The 18,882-nt window shown below is 38.3% G+C and overlaps 5 protein-coding genes across 6 annotated transcripts; 2 read left to right on the forward strand and 3 right to left on the reverse strand.

Moving 5' to 3' along the window:
• The first annotated feature begins 4,652 nt into the window (after positions 1 to 4,652).
• Positions 4,653 to 8,416, forward strand: LOC110810606 (golgin family A protein). Its single transcript, XM_088210391.1, has 4 exons — positions 4,653 to 4,819; positions 5,009 to 5,528; positions 6,121 to 6,243; positions 6,684 to 8,416. Exons 2-4 carry the CDS (start codon positions 5,046 to 5,048, stop codon positions 8,085 to 8,087), a joined length of 2,010 nt encoding a protein of 669 aa, XP_088066517.1. The 5' UTR covers positions 4,653 to 4,819; positions 5,009 to 5,045; the 3' UTR covers positions 8,088 to 8,416.
• A 901-nt stretch (positions 8,417 to 9,317) lies between these two features.
• Positions 9,318 to 12,644, reverse strand: LOC110810608 (bifunctional nitrilase/nitrile hydratase NIT4B-like). 2 transcript variants are annotated; one of them, XM_088210393.1, is made up of 5 exons: positions 12,182 to 12,644; positions 11,365 to 11,544; positions 10,667 to 10,960; positions 9,815 to 10,057; positions 9,318 to 9,644 (listed from the first exon to the last, which is right to left on the reverse strand). In XM_088210393.1, exons 1-5 carry the CDS (start codon positions 12,642 to 12,644, stop codon positions 9,586 to 9,588), a joined length of 1,239 nt encoding a protein of 412 aa, XP_088066519.1. In that variant the 3' UTR covers positions 9,318 to 9,585. The 2 variants fall into 2 exon arrangements, with proteins under 2 accessions (XP_088066519.1, XP_021892521.1); XM_022036829.2 differs by having other exon boundaries at positions 9,815 to 10,084.
• Positions 12,645 to 13,393: 749 nt separating this feature from the next.
• On the reverse strand, positions 13,394 to 14,309 carry LOC110810610 (bric-a-brac protein). The gene has a single exon (XM_088210394.1). The coding sequence runs from the start codon at positions 13,580 to 13,582 to the stop codon at positions 13,394 to 13,396; it is 189 nt and encodes a 62-aa protein (XP_088066520.1). The 5' UTR covers positions 13,583 to 14,309.
• Positions 14,045 to 15,581, forward strand: LOC148252814 (uncharacterized). Its single transcript, XM_088210392.1, has 2 exons — positions 14,045 to 14,190; positions 14,275 to 15,581. The coding sequence occupies exons 1-2, from the start codon at positions 14,183 to 14,185 to the stop codon at positions 15,569 to 15,571; spliced, it is 1,305 nt and encodes a 434-aa protein (XP_088066518.1). The 5' UTR covers positions 14,045 to 14,182; the 3' UTR covers positions 15,572 to 15,581.
• Positions 14,896 to 18,864, reverse strand: LOC110810607 (IAA-amino acid hydrolase ILR1-like). The gene is made up of 6 exons (XM_022036828.2): positions 18,450 to 18,864; positions 18,050 to 18,175; positions 17,381 to 17,695; positions 16,966 to 17,094; positions 16,151 to 16,504; positions 14,896 to 15,563 (listed from the first exon to the last, which is right to left on the reverse strand). Exons 1-6 carry the CDS (start codon positions 18,798 to 18,800, stop codon positions 15,540 to 15,542), a joined length of 1,299 nt encoding a protein of 432 aa, XP_021892520.1. The 5' UTR covers positions 18,801 to 18,864; the 3' UTR covers positions 14,896 to 15,539.
• Positions 18,865 to 18,882: the final 18 nt, after the last annotated feature.

Genomic DNA, 18,882 nt, shown 5'->3' on the forward strand with positions numbered 1-18,882 from the left:
CGACCCCCGTCGGCCACACACACACCCACCACTCCTTCTCGTCCACTGTCTCTCTCACCGCCCGCTGTCTGTGACATGTCCTAATTGCCCCCACTCACCCCGTCATTCTTCCCCCAAGGCTCCAGCTACCCAACTCCATTTCCCCAAGCATCTCACTCACCTGGCAGATCCTTCCCTTCTCCAACATTCACTCCCTGTCTCTCCCTAACTCTTTCTCGGGCTACAACCTCCCGCCACACCATCACGCCACACCATTCTTTTCACCTCCCTCACCTCGCGGGTTCTATCCTTCCCCAGCGTTTCCCCACTACCTCTACCTATCTCTCTCCCAGACTACGTCCTCACACCACAACATCCCCCTATCTCCTTCCATGTTACTCACACAGTCCACTCTCTCCCACACCATTTTTTTGTCCGTACCGTCACATTCTCTCTCTCTCCTTCCGTGATTCTCGCGCGGTCACTTCCTTCGTTCGCGCACCTCTTTTCTCTCTCCCAACCGCCACTCACTCCGCACTCTTATCTCTCTCCCGACCTCCGCTCGTACTGTAACCTTCTCCCTCTCTACTCCTGCGATCCTCACTCGGTCTGCTTCCTTCCACTCGCCTCACCATATATCCTCACCCAGCCTCTTCCGTATACCCCTACCTTCGTAAGCCGTGGCCACACACGTCACACATCCAACCAATTCACAATCAAATTAACACACACATTTAGAGTTTGGTACCGTACCTCCCATTTCCATTTTTCCCTCCTTCGGCCGAATCTGCTATCATCGTCCGCGATTTCCTCTTCTCTCTGCTCCGCTTCCTTTCTCCCTCCTTTTGGAACCTTCCTTCCTCTTCTCTCTCTCTCCTGCTCCCCTTCTTGCTCTGCTCTCTTTCTTCCCTCTTTTTTTTCTTTTCTTTTCTTTTCTCTTCCCCTCTCTTCCTTCCCCCGCCCCCTACTTAAATCATCCCAGTTTTTCCTTTTCCAAAATGACGCTGTTTTCTCCCCTCTGCAAAACGACGTCGTTTTTCCCTTCCCTCTCCCTCTTTTTTTTTTCTTTTTCCAGTTATTACACGAGGTATATATACATACATATCTCTATATATATATATATTCTTTAGTTTTATTTTTATTATTAAAGTTTGTTCATGTTTAGAAGTCCAAACACGCATATAATTCTAAAAAATTAAATTTATGCAAAATAATAACAAATTCAAAACATAAGAATTGAATTATCACAACAAATACAAGATTAGAATTAGAATAAATTTATAATTTATTTTTTAAGTTACTATCATTATAATTAAAATTTAAAGAAAATTATAATTTTGCCAACAACTTACTTAAACTATATTCTTAAGTAATTAGTTTTTGAAAAAAAATAGAAGTTCAAAATTAAGTAATTTTAAACACATAAAAAAATAACCATAATGATAATTTATAAAATAAACAAGTAATAGCTTCATTTGACCAAACTTTTCGTCTTATCATTATGATAAAAATTGTTTATGTGAACTACCATTCGTTAGCCTTATTTTAGCTAATTAGATAACAATAGTATTAATTTCATCAAATAACTATATATTTATATATTCAAACTCGTTTATAGATTTATATAATCAAAATTATATAATCAATAATAAAATATAAAAGATTCTCATATAATATCATACAAATTGCAGTACATCTCAATAAGTAAAATATGAATTTTTTTAATAGAATTATAGAATCATTCATTTAGACTATGTAACTCTCTATATAGATATATATAATAACCAATACTTAACTAACCATTAGCCTATCACTTAAATATTACAAAGAACACAAAGAATGCTTAATTTATTATCGTTAATATTGTTAGGCATTGTAGTAACTAGAAAAAAAAAACGACGTCGTTTTGAGATAGACGGGCAGGAAAAGAGGAAAGAAAAGAGAAAAAAGGAAAAGGAAAAAAAGGAGGAAAAGAAAAGAAAAGAAAAGAGAAAAGAGAAAAGAAGAAAGGGAGAAAAGGAAAGAAAATAGAGAAGAGAGAGAAGAGCCGGAACGGAGTGGAGGCTGAAGAAAGAGAGAGGAGGAAACAGAGGACAGTGACAGAGCAAGCTAAGGGAAGGAGGAAAATGGAGACGAGAGGTAGAGAGGAGCGAGAAGAGAGATAGAGGAAGAGACAGAGGACGGTGACAGAGCAAGTCAAGGGAAAGAAGAAAATGGAGACGGGAGGCACAGTAAACTCTAAGTTTCATGCGTTGGTTGTTGTAGTTTGAAATATTGACCGTAGGTGGGGGGATTTTGTGTGAGTAATAGTGGAGGTGTGTGGAGGAGGCCGCGGAAGGAGAAAAAAGAAGGAATGTGGCGCGTGAGGGAGGCCTGCGAGGGAGAGTATGAGCGGGGCATATGGAGGAGGCTAGGCAGTGAGAGAAGAGAAAAGAAAGAGTATGGTGTGGGAGTGAGGTTCGTGAGAGGAAGGAGATCATGTGTAAGCATGAATGGAGGCTTATAGAGGAGGCTACGGGAGGAGCGAATGGAAGGTGCATGGCGTGTGAGTGAGGTTTGTAAGAGGGAGGAGATTTGTGTGAGCACGAATAGAGGTTTATGGAGGGGACCGCAGGAGAAGAGAGAGAAAGGAACGTGGTGTGTGAGTGAGGTTCGTGTGGGAGAGAGGATTATGTGTGAGTATTTGGGGAGGTATGAGGAGAAGTCCGCGGAAGGAGCGAGAGGGAGGAATGTGGTGTAAGAGTGAGGTCTGTGAGAGAGATGTGATTTCAGGATTTGAGAGTGGAGTATCTAGAGTAGGCCGTGGAGGGAGAGAGAGGAAGGGATTTGGTGAGTGAGGTGGATTTGTGTAAGAGAGGAAGTAGTGTGTGGATGCAGAAAATTTGGGAAGAGGAAAGAGAGGCCGTAGAGCGTGGGTTTGAAGTGTTGAACTGGAGGTGTGTGGGTGTAGCTATATAGGGCGAGGGCATGAGTGGTCTCGCTGTGTGGTGTGACGGTAGGGGTTGTATATAGGTTGGTAAAGCTGCTGTAAATTGGGTAGTTGAGAAGAGAACGTTACGGGTGTGGGTGTGTTAAGTATTAGTGTGTGTCTTATGGGGAGACGCGTGTGGTTTAGGTATACAGGTTAAAAGTATAGTAGAGTTTCAAGGTAAGGTGGTGGAGTAAGGATAGGATGATATTATTTTTGGGTTGGTGGCATTGGGGGATGCCGATGTTGGCTGTCGCTACCTAAAAGAAGTAAGTTGATCGTCGATGGTGATGATGGTTGGGAGACTCCGATAGGAAGGGGTTTGATCGCTGATATTTCTTAACCTAGCGGATAGAGGAACAGGACAATAATGATTTCGTTATTTGGCATGATTGAATGTGTAATAACTAGTGGTAGGGTAGACAATGTGTCTGCTGGAAGTCTGTGAGATTCTTTTTCACTGTAATATTATATGTGGAGTTGCAGGTTTACTGTTACTCTGATAATAGATTGCAGTAAAGTTTCTAGGTTTGTGGTAGATTTAGAATGATGCGTTCATATGTGGCCGTGGGATTGTCGTAGCTTACGCCATAAAAAAAAAGGGCATTACAAGCATATTCAGTTTTATACGACATGAACAAGAAATAATCAAGATATAATTTATGTTAATTAAGTGTGTGATTGATTAAACCCAGATACCAAATGCGATTAATAATATCATGAAAAAGCTTAGTAAATTTATTTTTAACTAATAAATTAATCATAACTTTCTTACCAATAACTTGAATATTATGAGTTATTGGCAACTTTTAACCAAAAGAAAAAAAAAAAATGGATGTATCAAATATTAAAATGAACCATGTAAAGACATAATATTAGAGAAAAGCAGGTGAGACAAAAACATGAAATTAAATTTCCATATATAAATAGAGCAGTAACCCTTACATTTTATGATAAATTATTTATTACCTATTCTCAAATCTATTATACAATATCGGTTACTTATAATTTTATTTAAAACGTAATAAATTCATTTACAATAAATTATGCAAGTGTAACTATAAAAAAATTTAATTTTTAAATAATTAAGAAATTAATAATCTTATGTAAAATAACTATCATATATTAGTCATTAAAATATAAAAATAAATTATAGAACTTAAATTTAAATTTCGCTAAACTACAAGGAAAAAATTTTATTTAATCATAAAAATAATTTTCAGTAATGTAAAAATATAAATTTTTTTTTCAATTAATTGATAAATAGTTTATTGAGAAATCGACAGACTCCTCTTAAAGAAAATTCAGAAATTGTCAAATATATATATGTATATATATATATATATATTTATTTTCCACATTTTAGTATAATTATATAAAATTCTGGATTTTCATTTAAAAAATTGTCGTTAAATACCAAAAATGAAGTGAATGGGACCCAACCAAAATCCAAAAGTCCACCCAAATTTTCGCTAATATTTCTCCAAGAGAATTTCCAAAAACCATGCAGTTTTGGCTCTCGTTCTCACGCTGACGGTCAAATCACATGCTCCCTTGTCTATCCAATGACAAGCCACCAACCACTACCCGACAAATTTTGTCCAGACTCATCCAATCATATGTCAAAACGTGCACTCTAAAATAAACTTGACCGCACCTGATCCATTCTTGTTTGCTTTCCTCTTTACACGCTACCATGTACTAAACTACTACACAGACAGTCTGTACTGATCAAAATCCGAGCAGCGATACATTGATGGTGGAAGCCATCAAAGCCCTTTTGCTTTCTTAGTCTTCTCCTCAAGATCTTTTCTCCCTTTTCTTAAATTTCGCTCGAATTCCCAAATCAACCAGCGACAATGATGAGAAGCGGTAAGTGTCGAGACCCTGAAATTTGCTATTTCCCTCCGTTGATTTGTCACTCGGCACTTTTTATTTTCATCTGGGAAAAGAAACAATCTAGCGTGCATCTATCGGTCAATATGTTGCACATGCGTGTATATACGTGTTCATTTCTATTAAACTGACTGGTTTGTTTTCTTCGTTTGTGGGTGATGGCAGATTGGTGAGATCTAGGGATTGTTCGCGGGAAGTGATAATGCCAAGGCAAATCAGGAGTGTGGAGAATTTGCTGCAAGGGAAGATCAGGAAGCGGGGGTGTTCGTCGTCGGCGTCTTCGTCGTCTTCGATTCTACAGAACTACAGGTTCAAGAGAGCGATTGTGGTGGGGAGGAGGGGAGGATCCAGTACGCCTGTGCCTACATGGAAGTTGATGGGCACAGGCCGATCTCCCGCATCTGCATTGCGGGCCATAGACCAGTACTCCCCTAAGCGCCCCCCATCTCAGGGCGGAGGTAACGGCAAGGCGAAACACGCGGCGCCGGTCTCGGCGAGGAAGCTGGCGGCGACGCTCTGGGAGATGAACGAGATCCCGTCGCCGAGAGTGACGGAAGAGAGCGAGGAGAGAAGGATCATGATGATGAGGAAGATGAAGAAGGAGAGGATCGCGGCTGCCAGGTCGGTGCATTCCGGTTCCTTGCCGCCGCACTTGTCTGATCCATCGCATAGTCCTGTTTCTGAGGTAGGGTTTTCATTTTTTGGCACTTGGCATGCTTTTTTTGGTTAGTCAGAAGAGAATAAGAAATTATTTGATTTAGAACTCTTATTGAGTCTACTTTTTTTTCCCCTTTTCAATGTAACTTATGTCATGTGATCGTGTGCTTGTTTTGATATATATATATATATTACAGTTCTGCGTTTTGTTTTCTTGGTAAGTTTGAAAGGGAAAGAAAATGTCAAAAATTGGAATCTCATCGCATGTGTTTGGTTATTCTCTTCTATCTCTTTCTTCTCTGCTTCCTGAAAGTGATTTATTCTTGTAAAATCTAGCTTAGTTTTTGATTTTAGTTATTGTAAAAGATTTTTAAACGCAATTATGAGAATTTCTCTGTTGGGTCCATGTCACTGAACATGACTTATGGTCAGAAATCTTATTTTCTTCTGGTTGGACTTTGTATTGATGAATTTTGATATTAAAATTTTGACAATGCTCTAGACAAGGTCTGGTAGCGATTGATGGAATCAAAATTCTACCTGCTTCCTTTTAGGTCTAATTAGGTACCAGTGAAGCTTAAGTATTGAGTTTTTCATTGTCAATCACTCACTTTTTGTAGAGAATGGATCGATCGGGGACAGGTAGTAGACAGAGACGAGCATCATCTGTTTCACAGAGGCTTAAGCTTACAGATCAGAATGTTGGAGTATTGGATTCAATCAGCAATGTTAGTCTGATGGAGGTCTGGCAACTTTCAAATTTTCCTATTTTTCCTTGAGTAGAAGTAATGCTTTTTTTTTTTTTTTTAGAATGTCTTAATTTTGCTGACTAAGAACAAAGTTGAACTTCCACATGGTCTTGTCTTCTGTCCAAATGCTTTAAGATGTGAAGAACTGTACTAGTTTTATATCCTCGCTAAATTTGGATTTGATTTGATTTGTCAAGGGTCTTGATCATTTCAGCAGCCATTCTCTGTTTTCTTGCATTTAGTCTGATACTTGTCATTGTTTTCTGAGCTTCTTTCTCCATTTAGGCGCACAATTCTTTTATCACTCAATTTTGGGGTTTAGCCTTAATGATATATTTCAATGCATAGAAGAAAAAGATTGAAAGGTTTTGATTGTTTCAGCTATGGGGGGTGGTAAAACGTGTATTATTTATCTTCTCTCTATTACAATGCAGGTTGAGACTAGGACCCGTGTACAGACTCCAACTGGATCTGTTGTTGGGGCTAAGACCCGTTTGAAAGATGTAAGTAATGCTTTGACCACATCAAAAGAGCTTCTCAAGATAATAAACCGCATGTGGGGTCACGAAGATCGGCCTTCATCAAGCATGTCTCTTATCTCTGCTTTACATGCGGAGCTTGAAAGGGCTCGCTTACAAGTCAATCAGCTTATCCAAGAACAACGCGTGGATCAGAATGAAATTGGCTACTTGATGAAACGTTTTGCAGAAGAAAAGGCTGCTTGGAAAAATAAGGAGCAGGAAGTAGTTGAGGCTGCAATTGAGTCTATTGCGAGTGAACTTGATGTGGAGAGGAAGCTGAGGAGACGATCAGAAAGCTTAAATAAGAAGCTTGGAAGGGAGCTATCTGAGGCAAAGGCATCTCTTTTGAAGGCAGTGAAAGAACTTGAAAGTGAGAAGAGAGTAAGAGTAGTAATTGAACAAGTATGTGATGAATTAGCCAGAGATCTTACTGGAGATAAAGCTCAAGTGGAAGAACTGAAGAGAGAGCCTTCAAAAGTTAACATAGACGTCGAAAAGGAAAGGGAAATGATGCATTTAACTGATATGTTGCATGAGGAAAGAGTCCCAATAAAAGCATCTGAAGCTAAATACCAGATTGAGGAGAAAAATGCAGCTGTTGATAAGCTGAGGAGTCAACTTGAAGCTTTTCTGGGGACCAAGAAATCTAAAGAGAAGACTCGTGGTTCGGCAAATTCAGCACATGACAAAGAAATTGCAGCCTATTTGAGTAGAACCCATTTTACTTCTCATCAGAAGGAAGGTGATGACGAGGATGGTGAAGTAGAAGATGGAGTAGAATGTGATGAAGACTCAGATGAGAGCGATCTTCACTCCATAGAATTGAATATGGACAACAACAATAGGAGCTTCAAGTGGGCTCATGCTCCTGGAGCTGCATGTGATGCATGGAAGACTATTCCGTATGATGAGGACGACATTAAGGGAAGGAAGTCTACTTCCAGCAAAGCACCAAGAAGAAGTACGGGTCTGCAAAGAAGCATTTCAGATGGAGTTGACTGGGGCCTCCAAAGTGAAAAGCTTCAAAATTCGGTAGATGATTTAGATTGGGAAAGATTTGCCAATCTGGAGAAGCACCAAGGAAAACCTTATGGGGATGAAATGCATGCATATAAATCAGCCAAAGGTACTTCAAAAGACCCTCTTTTACCTTCATCAAGGGTAGGATCTGCTAGAGTTTATGCCAGTCCAACCCGACCCACACGAGACCCCACAAACGCAGCTCTTGATAGACCTCCTTTACCAGGTAACCTCTTAAAGTCAAGACTATCGGATTCCAGGGCGGAAGGCCAAAATCCAAGAAAACCCAGATGGTGAGAAATGCTAATTTGTATCAATCTTGCGGATCCATGTGACTTGCAATGAGAAGATCGAGTAGCCAAGAGTAGGAACATGGCTGAGCTGAGGCCTGGTATTCACGTTAAATTTATTCTCGTTAATGTTTTGTTTGCGACTTCTTAGAGCCGCTCTAAAGTTGCAATCTTTGCTGCTTCTTAGATTCGTTAAGGTGTTGTCAGTTAGTTGAAACGTTTGCTTTTATAGAAACCTGTGCTAATCAAAGCCAAGTTTTTCTCCTGTACAAAGAACGCTTCTAGTGTTGGAGATATATATATGTGGTGGCAGTATTAGATATTTTGCCAGGACAATTTCTTTGCATTATTTTACCAGTAGATCATCGGCTCAGCAGCCATTTTTGTCAATCTGAGTATTGTCCGCAAGTTTATCAGATTGCTATTCATGGCTGAGTGAATTTGTCAGAATAACAATTCAAAAAACAAAGCAAGCAAAAGACTAAATGGGCTATATGGATTTATGAAAAATTTACCTTTTAATATATAGCGCATTCGAATTTAATTTCCAAGTTAGATATTACATTACAATTTATTTTTTTTAATTTTAAAATGTAAATTTTTGATGAATTTTTTTAAACAGAAATAAGAAAAATACTTAGTTGATATAATTGAGAACTTAATTAATTTATTAATAAAAAAATAATTATTGTAAATTATTTATCATGTATGTTATTATTATTTGTATGACTTAAATTAAAAAAAAAATAGTTATTATTAAATTCATTGAATTCAATCCATATTGAAAACAAAATATGAATAAAGACAAATGATTTTTGTTGCTTTTTGTTAAAATGAAAAAAATTATTTTATGGAAAAATCATTTTCCAATCATGTTTATAAACAGACCAAGAATAATTGAAGAACATATATATGTATATATATGTGTATGTTACCTTGTTTCCAAAATGGCCAGAACACGGTTTGCCTCAAGAATGATTGGACGCCCACCAAATCTATCATTTGGTCCCGCCTGTTATTGCTTTTTGCTTGTCCTTTTTGGAGGCTAAAAACATCACCTGATTCATTCTTTTGCTTCAATGACAAGCATGAATGGCAACAATGAAAAACCATTCATCTCATAAGAGACTTCCTTTCCTCTGCCCCATCTCTTTTCCCCTCATTGAGTATAAACCAAACATGTTGCCTCACTAGCATGCTAATTATATGACTATTTATCAATCAAATATTAAGTCTATATACTAAAGTTCTTTTTACTAGATCTCAATAGACTCCACATTGTGCACATTCTACCCAGTCAAAAATCATATAGAGTCACCAAAAAAAAGGCATATAAACCAAGGGACTTTCTTAGCCTATACAACCCTATATCTGCCCCCTTTTTGTACATTCACATTCTATACATACAGGAGAACAAAATCTTTCTGCACATAATTCTTTTCCTGCACCTTTTTACAAGGTCTATACATAGAGGGGAACAAAAGTGGAACAGGTCTGTTTGGTATCTAACCAAAGTTATGCCCTATGCCTGCTTCTAGCTTTGCCCGAGCAATCTCTTCAAGATCTGGAAGCATTGTATCATAGACGATTTAGAATTCCATGAAACACATCCACGGACTAAATTCTCGAGAAAATCTCATTTGAACAGGAATCACTCTTCAGGTGAAGACAACTACTTGCAAAATGATTGGCAATTATTCCAACAAAAATCTGATGGTAAGTCATTTTTCGTACCTAGATCAGCCGAAATGAGTGATTCTCCCAGGAAATTAGGTCCGGCCAAAATGGTTCCCGACGGTGAAATAATGACACTGCCTCCTGAGCATATGATGGCATCCTGTGACGCATTTTCTCCGCAAAAATATTCAGGCAGTCGATAGTCTTTCTTTCTGCAGAACTGGTTTGCAGAAAGAACAAAGCAGCCACCTTCAAGGGCAATATGGGTAACGGATGCCTGCCATTTGTCCCTCGCTTCAACTGCAGGTGCACAGTATATTTCAATGCCTGCAATTGTGAGAGCATAAGGATTGAATAGCAATCTTGAAGAACTAATTTTCCAAGGGAGCTTGTGGTTGAAGAAAGGAGAGTGCTGCCCAAGGGCATGCTCAATTTAGGAAAAGGCATTATTTTAATTCATACGAGAGTACATTAATAACCCATTTTCATTTTGCGCATATGAATAACATCTGTTCATTTGACACAAGTGTATCTTGGTATAAAAGCCATTAACAGAAATTTACGAGTGAAAAGATAGGCATACAGAGTCTAGCGACTCATCTATGATGCCAAGGGCCTATAATATCCCTGGATGACATAACAACCAGGCAAGAAGACTGATAACAAAAACTGCTAAATGCGGTAGTAGCTGCAGCCGTGCTTGCCAAAAATCTGCAAGTTGATTTCCTTTCCTATAGCAAAAAGAAATCCAGTAATCCTCAAATTCAGAAGGTTATAACACAATTTTTTAAGGCAGAAAATTGCCCATCGTTGGCCTTATGATGCGTGTGATTGAATAAAATTTGGAAAGAAAAGGAAAAAGTAAAATCGAGCTTTTTCTAAGGACGTATAAAAGCAAAAATTATGTACCTCTAGCATACAATTCAGTTCTCAGACGAGGTATCCTATTGTCCCAACCAACAAGGCCACCGATTTTCCCAGCTGGGCCCTCATATACCAGTACTGAAGATGTCCCCCCAGACCACCACACTGCACATTCTGATGCTAGTAGCCTTACCTTCTGATTTTTCCCAATAAACTGCCCCAGGGAATCAAAAAACAAGATAGTGCTAAAGAGATAGGATCCAACTCTCTCCACTACTCCCATTACCAACTGTACTTTGTTTCTACCAGCAATCTTCGCCAGTCTATCAACTTCAGGACCTGTATACACAAGCGTAAAGAAAATATTTGACAAATCAAGAAGGGAAATAGTTGGTGCTTATCCACCCTACCCATGAAAAACCTTGTTGCTTAAGAAATATACATTCACCATCTACTAAATTGTGTTTTCTTCCATTCCATTTGCTCTCCAATTCTAAGTTATACTTCTAATACTTTTCTCTTAGGGATTAATATTCTCTTTGCCTATGAAAACAAATTATAGATCCCTTCAAAATATTATGTACATAGCACCTTTAGAATACCACGGTGAATTAATGATTAGTCACGTCTTCAGACATGCACAGTATAGTTAAAATGCTAGTCTGCAGAATACCAAAATTGCTATGGAGAGTCTGCTTTGCGTAACTTGTGCTTAACTTTACTAGAATGCAAATAACTCTCACCAGGCACATCAATAGCAGAGGCATGATAATTTAAGAACTCTTCATTCTCATTGGTAGAATGAGTTACCAATGCAGCTTCAAGCATCACACAATATGGATAACCACCGACAAATGCTTCAGGAAACACGACTAACTGTGATCCATAGGCAGCAGCGCTAGCAACCAATCTCTCTGCTTTATCTGGTCATATAAATTAAAACCATAATCTAATCATGCATAGCACTGCAAATATAATAGTTTGCATTGATTTGGTAACTGGCACCCAGGGGAGCTTCACACAACTTGTAGCCATGTAGAGGAAACACAGGGAAGAAGCTCTAAATATGCCCCTTACCATTAACATCCAAGATATAATCCCAATCCACATAACGGATGCTAATTATAACATGAAATATTCAACTTTAAACCAAAACATAAAACTGGGAACAACATATCAAATTTCAATATTATAAAATCATTTCAAGGCGGGAAAGAAAAACAGAATCAATGGCACTGTAGACTGGGCTGCAATTGCTGCAAACTCAAAGCCATTGAGAATTTTCTTCTACGTTAAAGTTTAAAAAAATCAGAAGCACCAAGAATATCCGCAGGAACATGGTATCTTAATCACATAAGGAACCAAGATTTCAGGACTCACAGAATCAAGGATTCAAGAAGCAATTTGTGCGTAAAACCAGTTGGGTTTGAGTTTTCTCCCCTAAGACCTTCCTATAAACCCCACAACCACTCAAAACCTAGCAAGCAGAACACGAAGCTGAAATAGATAACAAGGATTAGAAGGAACTCAGTTGAATCTCCGATAATAGTAACTCAGTACCTAACGTGGCCGGAGTATCGAGGAACACAGTCGAAGCCTGAACCACCGTAACCCTCACCGGCTGCCTGGGCCCACCAGAAATGAGGTCCACGATCTTCTCATCTTCCGGGTAAGCCATGCAGACCGGTTTTTGTTTCCGATGAGTCGGGAGTGAGTTCGGGTTGGGAAGGATGAGGTCGGGTCGGACCTGGGAAAGCAGCCATTCTACAGTCTGCCCGTTGGAGCGGTAACCAAGTTCCCGAGTCAAAAGAGAGATCCCAGGGCAGCAGTTAGGAGTTATCTGCACCCGCATCCTAATGCCGGTCTCTGGTTTGGCCTTCGTACCTCCGATACGACGACGTTTTCTCGAATTCTTCATCTCTTCTGCATTGACGATGGAGCCCGAAGCATCCGCATTCTCTGCTTTGGATGCTCTTTGTTGCAGTGCCTCCATTTGATGATTGGATTTTTTCACCCTCGCCATTTTCTCTCTGGAAGAGAGTAAAGAAACAGAGAGAGAGAGAGCGAGCAGGGAAATTCTCTCTGGCTGGTTTTACAGAAGGAAGAATCATTTAATGACAGCCATCAAATCGTTGTTTTAATGGAGAAATTTAAAATTTTATCGTTTTTATGCCTGAAAATCTAAATTAAAATCAAATTTATATGTACGAAACCTTGGTTTTAGTTAATTAAATAAAGTGAATTAAATTAGTTCAACATTTAATTTAATTTTTTCCACTCGTTCAATCTTCGCAATTCGATTTGATTGATCGAAACACTTACGAAACACTTATTCTTCTTTCCTTAGTATCATTCACCTCTCTACATTTTCATGGTTAAAATTTTACATCCAACAATGTTCTAATTGCAGAAGAATTGAGGGTTTGGATAGTGTTGCAGACAGTCCGAGCTACAATTCTTCCTCTTTTAGATATTGATATTAAAAAGTATTTCCATAAATTATAATAGAGAAGGAACACCATCAAACTGGTTAGTTTTGTTCTCTAATCCGATATGCTCAATCATAGCTCAAACAATTGAAGTTTCATACCAGTACCAGAGCCTAACTGAAAGTAAATGATGATTGTACAATCACAAAACAAATACAATTTACTGTCAACAGAGAACAGGGCAAAATCTTAGGGTTTCCAAGTGCAAAAACATGTCAATTTTTCATATGAGAAGAGAATAGAATGATTTTACTAATCAGAAGCCGAAGATGTTTCTTGACGATTAACTGTCTAGCCATTTTCTCAAGCGGTCCTTGACGTAGTCACTACGGGCCTTGACGCGAGCTTGCTGTGGAGCGATGTTGTTGAGCGATAGATAGGCTCCGGCGACGAAGAAGGAGGCGCCAGTGAGAAAGAATCCGATCGATAGAGCCAGTTGCTTCGGCGTGGGTGGATAAGAGAAGAACACCATCTTCACCTTGCTCTGCTCCGTAATTGCATTTGATTTGTGTTTTACTGCTGGTTATCTCCAATCCCCGTTTGTAGAGATCGAATCAATGGATTGTCATTCAAATTTTTATAATATTATTTTATTAGGTTTTAATTAATAATAAAAACACGGTGTCACATAGAAGATAAAGACAGAAAATGAAGAATGATGCTAATATCCCATCTATGTTAATGTATAAATGAACAAATCGAGGTCTGTCTTCGTCTTGTAACCTTCGCTTCATCTCTGCAAATTTGCCTTTAAATCTTCATCATCACATTCAAAAACCAGTAACATATAAAGATATCAAAAGACATGGAAACACCAGACATCCACAACACTGCCATGAAACTTGAGAGAGCTAATGAGGCCTACACTACTTATTCAAGAACTGTCGAGAAACCTTCAAGATGGGAAGTTTGGATTTGGTATTTGTACGAATTTTGCACTTATTTGATCCCTTCTGCTCTTATTCCCATTGTCTTCCCTCTCCTTATCAGTGAAATTCCTTCTCAATCACCACCAGAACCTACTAGCGGTTGGACTCGAAATTCTCTCGGTTTGCCTTGTAGGGTCGAGGAAATGAAACTGTAAGTACTCGTATCTCTTTTAATATCGCTTATATAACATTATTCATACCTGTTGAAATATTCTCATTGTTTGATTATTTACAGTTATGCAAGGTTAACACAACGATCAGTGTTCGTTAATGATCTCAAATTCTCGCCATTAGAATGGACTTCAATTTCTTGGAGTATAGGCTTGGTTTTAGCTGCTCCTATTTTGGCTTTTGTTTCCACCAACTTTGACCGTGGAACAAACCAACAACTCATTGCAGCAGTTGCAACTGTGGTTGGCGCTTTCTTTTGTTTTCCTGTTGGGATATTTAGAGTTACATGGATCTTTCCTCTATACATCATAGTGATCGTAATTGCCAACGTTGTTTCAATTGCCTCCCACACACGCCATCATGGCCTAATGGTTCGCGGATTCACTGGACCAACGTTACATAAAAACCAGTTTAAGGTTAGAAGCAGTTTTTCAAGTTGGCTCTCTGTTTGCGCCACAGCAGTCGGTTGTTTAGGCTCTGTTGTCATATCCTCCTTCACTTACCACATGCTTAGGCAACGAGATAGATTCATGGGATTATGGATTGTCTCCATTTTAAGTGGCTTAAATTGGCTTATTGGGATTTTTCATGTATTGACTGTTAGACTAACTGCAAATACAAACACTTCTACTCCTCCAGTTCCTATACCAAAACTTCATCTTTTCTCCATTTTCAGATACTACCATGGAATTGGAAGCTTGATTGTAATTACCCTTTCATCGTTTACATCAATGTGTATTTTTACAGCAGGATTGCTCTATCTAGTCGGCCAATTCTGCTTAAAACCATTACATGTCCTTTACTTCTTCTTGACTTATTTTATCTTCCCTGCACTCTCTGTCCCTCTCATACAGCCATTAATGCAACACGTAGTAAAGGCTAATGCTATAAAAATGCAACTATTAGGTTTCTTATTATCTCTAGCTACTTCAGGGGTGGGATTTTACTTTAAGGGTGAGAATTGGAATCATGGCTTAATCATGTTCTTAGCTGCTCTTCAAAGTACTTCAGCTGGGTTACTCCATGCTTTTGGAAGGACATTGTTGATGGATTGTACGCCAATAGGGGAGGAAGGTGTTTTTGGATCATGGTTAGCTTGGACAAGAGCTGTTGGCACCTGCGCAGGATTCATCATGGCATCTGTTATTCCTGGAAATTTAAGGGTTTCCTTTGGAGTGGCATTTGGGGCTGGTTTTCTAGGGATGATTCTTCTCATTTTTGGGAATATAAGCGATGTTGGTGGAGCTTTAGCTGCAGGACATGTGTTTGAGATTGATGAGACGAAGGAATCAATGGCATCTCCAGTGAATGGGTTGGACAGTAGCATTATCAAGGAGGGTGAAAAGGAAGAAACTGCATAAGGGAAAATGTATCAGATATTAAATTGATTAAAATCTAATGTTCTTTTGTCTGTCTTTGTTTCATAATTGTTAATTTACTTCATGCTATTTGTTTTAAACAATAGTTGATTTTCAAGATGCTCCTGTTCTTATTTACTGTACTAGTTTTTACTGTGATATTAGATATATTTTTTTTGGTAATTAAGGATTGAATAATAATAATAAAAATAAATAAATAATATACTTTTACCATAAATATTGTTGAAAGCTCATGATAAGAAAGAATTTGTTGGCATTAGCTACTAGTCTTTCTCCAATAATTTATAAAAGAATCATAAATAGCTCATTAATGTAGAAGTTCCTTGTCTCTACGTCTTTGATGATATGCTCTAACTCGTAAACTAGTAATCTATTACGATAGTACAAAGCTAAGATCATATAATCTATCAATAATTATAAATAAGACACTAACTTTCGAAAAAAAGATTCTTCTTGTAATAACAAGAAAGTTTGGGAATTCTAGCTGTTCTGTGCCAAATAAGTTGATTGTACTCATGGCATGTCTTTCTACATTGTCTTTATTCAACAACATGACTATACCTCTAAGTATGAGATAGCAACTGCAGCATGAAAGGCAACTCCAATTGGAAGTGCCTCTTCGTCGATGACAAACTGTGGCGAGTGCAGCGGCTGATCAGATTTCAGTGTCTCATTCTTCACTCCAAGTCCAAAGATACAAGCGGGTATCTTGTTCGAGTAGAAGCTGAAATCTTCTGATCCCATGGATACCAAAGAGGTATCCACATTAGATTCCCCAACCAAAGTCGTGCCCACCTTCTTAGCATGTTCGTACAATGTATCGTCATTAATCATTACTGGGTAAGGCAATGGTGTTTCCTTCATAAAATCCACCACAGCATTGCACCGATGAACAGTTGCTTGCAACTCTATGATCTGAAAGCAGTCAGGTCTTCACCTTTTCAGCCATTTTATGTTGAATTTTGTTTAAATTTCAATCATAATTACTACAAATATACATATAAATTCATGATTATGGAATTGAAGATGTGAGCGTAACTCATTTGTTATCTATAAAATATATAATCAGGACTGAATATTTAAAATCTAAGAATATAATAAAAATATTATCAGAAAAACATAAAAATAGAATAAACTTAGATCAATCACAGCCTTCTTCCTTTTCCTCTGCTCTCACCTATTTTCTTTTTTTGTTTTCAAATCAAAAGTTGAATGGTATGAATTAAAAGTTAAAAATCTTAAATAATTCATTGAACAGGTCATCCAAAAAACTTAAATATTTGTTTGACCAGACTTCCCAAAAAATAGAAGTACTTTTGATCAATAGTAGAATCTATACTATACTGATATGGTAACAAAGGGTGAGCAGGATTTACCTCTCTGATCCTTTTCTCAATGTAGAGGAGACCCTCGTTAGTCAAGCTCCTGAAAGTTCCTCCAAACTTCACTGTTTCTGGGATTACATTTGCAGCCTGACCTCCCTCTATGTACCCAACTGTTACCACCTGTATGATTCCATATAAGTCATATTCTAAATCGTTAATTCTGCATGGTTGCTCTTGGAATATTTACCAAGCCAGGTATAAAAACTAATGATTGTTGCTTTCAAATTTCAGGATTTTCATTCTAGTTTTAACTGTTTAAGCTACCAACATTAGATTTTGAAATCTATTTACATATATGTTATCATATCAGGACTGGAAATAGATACCTCATCAAATTCAAATAGAGAAAAAATGAATCAATCTGAAAAATCATTTAAAGAGTAGAGAGTAGAAAGAAGTTTATTACTCCGGAGTCAAGGGGATCCATCTCTCTAGATACAATCTGCTGCAAAGCAGCAATGGTAAGAGATGCTGCAAGAATTGGGTCCTTGTTCAGATGGGGAGCTGCCCCATGTCCACCTTTACCTTGAATTTTGGCTGAAAATAGGCCAGCACCAGCAAGCATCGTACCCGAACGTGAAGACACAACACCTGTTGGTAATGAAGGCAAAACATGTATACAGAACATGCCATCTATATCATCAAGAGCACCATGTTGTAGCATATGATAAGCACCAGCATAACCCTCTTCCCCAGGTTGAAAAACTAGCTTCACAGTTCCCTTTCAAATCTCAAACATGAAGAAACATTGTAAATTTGCCTACCCACAATAAGGTAAATTTAGTAGCTTACAATTTCAATCTGTGAGTATATATATATATTTAATTAGGAAGGAGCACCGATATAGAAGTTGAAACTTAACTTGTCATTTTGATCATTTCGTTAAATTTTAATTTATTGTATATGAACTAAATTGAAAATAAACTAAACACAGCCAACAAGTCTCTATTTCATCCATTTTATTTGGCAGATTCAAACCCCATAAAACGCACAACGGAAGCTCATGGCATTAGCCATTAAGGATATAGAACTATAATATCTACTGATTTGTAAACAATCTGATATAAAAATATACCTTCAGAGAATCTCTTCTTCGTTGAAGAAGCTTAGCAGCTCCAAGGAGCATTGCCACATGAGAATCATGGCCGCAAGCATGCATTTTCCCGTCAATCTTGCTCTTGTGTTTCCATTCTACTAATTCCTTTCAAGAAATTAAGCAATGATTTCATGGCTAATACTTTGATCAGATCCAGAAATGAGTTCTAGTAACTAACGAAATGTAGCCCTAATGAAATAATCGTTGTGATAACCACAAAATCAGAGTAGATCAAAGCAAGTTAACAATGATACAGTAGAATAAGCAAATTAACAATCACACAGTAGCATAAGCAAGTTACCAATCGCACACTTGACTAAAAGCAATTTTAGCTTCTTCAAGAAATTTCACTAAATCCAGGGAGAGAGAGGAGCAAAACCTGAATGGGGAGTGCATCCATGTCAGCCCTGAGACCAAAACAGGGGCGAGACCCGGAGCCGATGGAGGCGACGATGCCAGTCTCGGCCACGGGCCATGTATACTCAATGCCGAGTGCATGTAGCTCCGATCGGATGAGTTGACTGGTCTTATGCTCCTGGAAACCAAGCTCCGGGTATTCATGGATCCTCCTCCGGATGCTTATCAACCAATTGTAGAACTCGGGCTCCCTGGCCGAGTTCAGGAGGCCCCGTGTCAGCGAACTCAGCTCCAACCCGGAACAACTCTTCAAATCACGTGTGACATAACAAACAAACGTCAAAATCAGAACCGAGCGGCGGAGCCAGTCCATGACGAAGTAGAATCTTGAGAATTATCCAAGACAGACCCAAGCTGGGAACAAACTAATATGTCTTCTGGTAATACAAAGTAAA

The sequence above is a fragment of the Carica papaya genome, chromosome 8 (assembly GCF_054855325.1).
Source record: "Carica papaya isolate Zhongbai chromosome 8, ASM5485532v1, whole genome shotgun sequence".
Classification (NCBI taxonomy): Eukaryota; Viridiplantae; Streptophyta; class Magnoliopsida; order Brassicales; family Caricaceae; genus Carica; species Carica papaya.